This window comes from Arachis hypogaea, chromosome 4 (assembly GCF_003086295.3).
Source record: "Arachis hypogaea cultivar Tifrunner chromosome 4, arahy.Tifrunner.gnm2.J5K5, whole genome shotgun sequence".
NCBI classification, from domain to species: domain Eukaryota; kingdom Viridiplantae; phylum Streptophyta; class Magnoliopsida; order Fabales; family Fabaceae; genus Arachis; species Arachis hypogaea.
In genome coordinates, this window is record NC_092039.1 from 5453982 (window position 1) to 5456978 (window position 2997).

General features: G+C 33.8%; 1 protein-coding gene across 1 annotated transcript; it reads left to right on the top strand.

Moving 5' to 3' along the window:
- Positions 1–2057: 2057 nt before the first annotated feature.
- On the top strand, positions 2058–2756 carry LOC112795959 (uncharacterized). The gene has a single exon (XM_025838185.2). The coding sequence runs from the start codon at positions 2058–2060 to the stop codon at positions 2754–2756; it is 699 nt and encodes a 232-aa protein (XP_025693970.1).
- The last annotated feature ends 241 nt before the right edge of the window (positions 2757–2997 follow it).

Consider the following 2997-nt stretch of genomic DNA (forward strand, 5'->3'; position numbering starts at 1 on the left):
TTTTATTTCTATCTATACCTACCAATCTCTTAGAACTATACAAATTTATATACATCGTTTCCATGTTGCTTTTGGATATACATCTTCTGATCTCAAGAATAATAGAATATTTACTTAATCCTCACTTTACTTTTTTTTTTTGGAAAAATATTTATCTTCTCTCAGATTTTTCATGTTGAAAGATGTTATGATTCTTCCAAAACACCAAAGCACAGTTAACTTTTGGTAACATCAAGTTAACACAACCTTTTATAGAGATTTCGACAACATAATAGTAAATGTAGCTTTTAAAAATGACTAAATTGAATTTCAATTAAAGATCTCTAAAAGTTTTAGAGGATTAGATGTTCATAAAAATAATTTTTGCAATGATTAAGTTATTTCCTAATGTTACAGTTGTTTTGTTAAAATTCAAGATAAAAGAGAGTTATATATAATATTTACATGAGTATAAGAATGAAATTGAAAAATAAGGATAACAAAAGAATCATATTAATTCCTCACATGAAAATATGTTTAGGTGAAAATAATAGTTAAAAATTATTAAATAATTTAATATATTTATTTAAGTTATTTAATATAATATATATTTATATCATAATTGTTATTTTTATATAAAGAAAATTTATTTGATTATTTATTTTGATTTAATATATATATATATATATATACAAAAAAAACTAATTTTAATTGATTAAGTAATTAATTAATTCATCTGCTTAAATAAATATGTATTGTGTAAATTATGTATTGTGTATATATAATAGTCTATTGGGTACACAAATTCTTAAGTGAATATTAGATGAGTGATAAATTAGTTATTCAAATGTGAGATTGGACCTTTGGAGAATGTAGGAAAAGAATACATAAACTCAAAATAATAATACTGGAAATTAAGATGGTTTCAACAAAAAATTAGTAAAATATTTTTAAGTAAATTTAAAATTTTTATATAGATGGTATTTATACTAGGTATTAGGATATTTTTTTTCTATAAATCGGATGATTCTGAATCTATTTTCTGATTTATCATATTTTAAACATTTAGAAAGAAAAAAAAGATGAAGAGATGGAAATTAATAAAATCAGTCACAGTTGCAATAATACTAAACATATTTATTTTTAATTTGAATGTGATAAATCATAAATAAATAAAATTAATTATTATATTTATAATTAATTAAATTATTTTATTTTTAACTGATTTAGAGTTGGTTCTATATATTTTTTCAACTCAAAATGATTATCTGTATAAAAGAAGTATGAAATAAACAAGGTGATTTAATATAATGTTTGGTTACAATTAGAAAGAAACAAAAGTGTAAGCAACAGAAGTAAGATATAAACCTAATGAGTGAGACCAGCGGAAGAGCCATTTGGCCAACCCTTGATTGTCGTGCCGGCTTTAACGGCTTTTGAGTTTGACCTGTCTCTAAGGCCGGCACACATAACCGCAGCAACCAGCAACTCTGCATAAAGCCATTAATTATGTTTTTAAAAAATGAACAACCAACACAACACATGATTTCACTATTTCAGTGTGGTAAAGATGTGAAAATTCATCTCCACTCTTAGCTTATAGTTAAAAATGTATCAAGTCAAAGATGTTTGTATTTCTCTACCAATACAATAATATAACAAATTGTGCTTCATTTTGAATTCGTAATTGCTAATCTCTTCCTACAAGAAGAGTTAAAATAATGTGGTGCGTCCAGCCGTGCACTCACTCAAAGTCTCAAACTCCAAGACTTTTTCATAAATAAATAACAAAAATTAAAAGAATTAAAGAAACCCGTTCCTCATTTCTTCTATTTTGTCCTCCTCTACTCTAATCTCGTTTACTTCATTTCACTTCTGAAATCGCGCACGCTTTTTCTCTTCTTCTTTTCCACTCACTGATTCACAATTTTAAATGCTCGCTTCAATTTCAAGCTCCTCACGAGAACCCTGTGTCTATTGAACTCGATCAACAAACTACTCTTCTTCAAATGCCTCCTTCAAGAACGCTTTCTTTCTTCTTCTTGTAGCCTCCTACCCCTTGCGAGCCGTGTCCAATAATGAGTCAACTCGGCGATATTCTTCAGACGGAGCCAAGGACGATTCTCGGATTGTTGACGGAGCAAATGGACGCCGCCGCCGATGGACCGCCACGCACCAGGACCAGGCGCACCTTCAAGGACCGTTTAGGATTCATCGGCATCGGCTGTTGCGGTGCCACGTGGCGATTCCGTTCTGAGTCCATAACGGTCAGGCACGAAGACCAAGAACAACAGCAACAACCACAGCAACAGCGTCAACAGCACCAACCGCTTCTTCTTGAAACGAATCAGGCTCGAGATCCGAACCGTTTTGGACCTGACTGCGTGTCTCCGACTCCTGCCAGTTCCGGTATGAATCTTGCGGCGGCGTTAGCGGCTGAGCGGCAGCTCCGGGGGACGCCGCAGGAGGCGGAGGGAGGTGAGAGAAGAGGTGCGCCGAGGACGCCGTGGAGGGTGTCGCTGATGAGGCTGCTAGAGGAGACCGACGGCGGCGATGCAGAGGTTAGTTCGGCGGCGAAGACATCGGATGAAGATAAGATAAGTGGTGGTGTGGGAAATGATTGGGTGTGCTGCGTGTGCATGGGGAGGAAGAAAGGCGCGGCGTTCATACCATGTGGTCACACTTTTTGCAGGGTTTGTTCAAGGGAGCTGTGGCTCAACCGAGGCTCTTGTCCCCTTTGCAATCGTTCCATTCTCGAGATTCTCGACATTTTCTGAAAAAGATAAACATAATCATCTTGTTTCATATTTCATCATTCACCATACTCTATACTAGTTTCTTCTTTCATCACAATTATTAGCTTCTTCTTTTTCTTTTTCTTTTTCTTTTACTTCTTAATTAATTGTAACTGGTAAACCATTTGATACTTCACGTGTAATACGACTACTGCTATATGAGCCTCTCTTCATGTGTAATGCGTTGCCTCTCATTGTTTTTTCTCTTCTTTCTGTATATACT

Bases quoted from the DNA above. Each gene is read 5' to 3' on its own strand.
- LOC112795959 (XM_025838185.2), top strand. From the start codon at position 2,058: ATGAGTCAACTCGGCGATATTCTTCAGACGGAGCCAAGGACGATTCTC.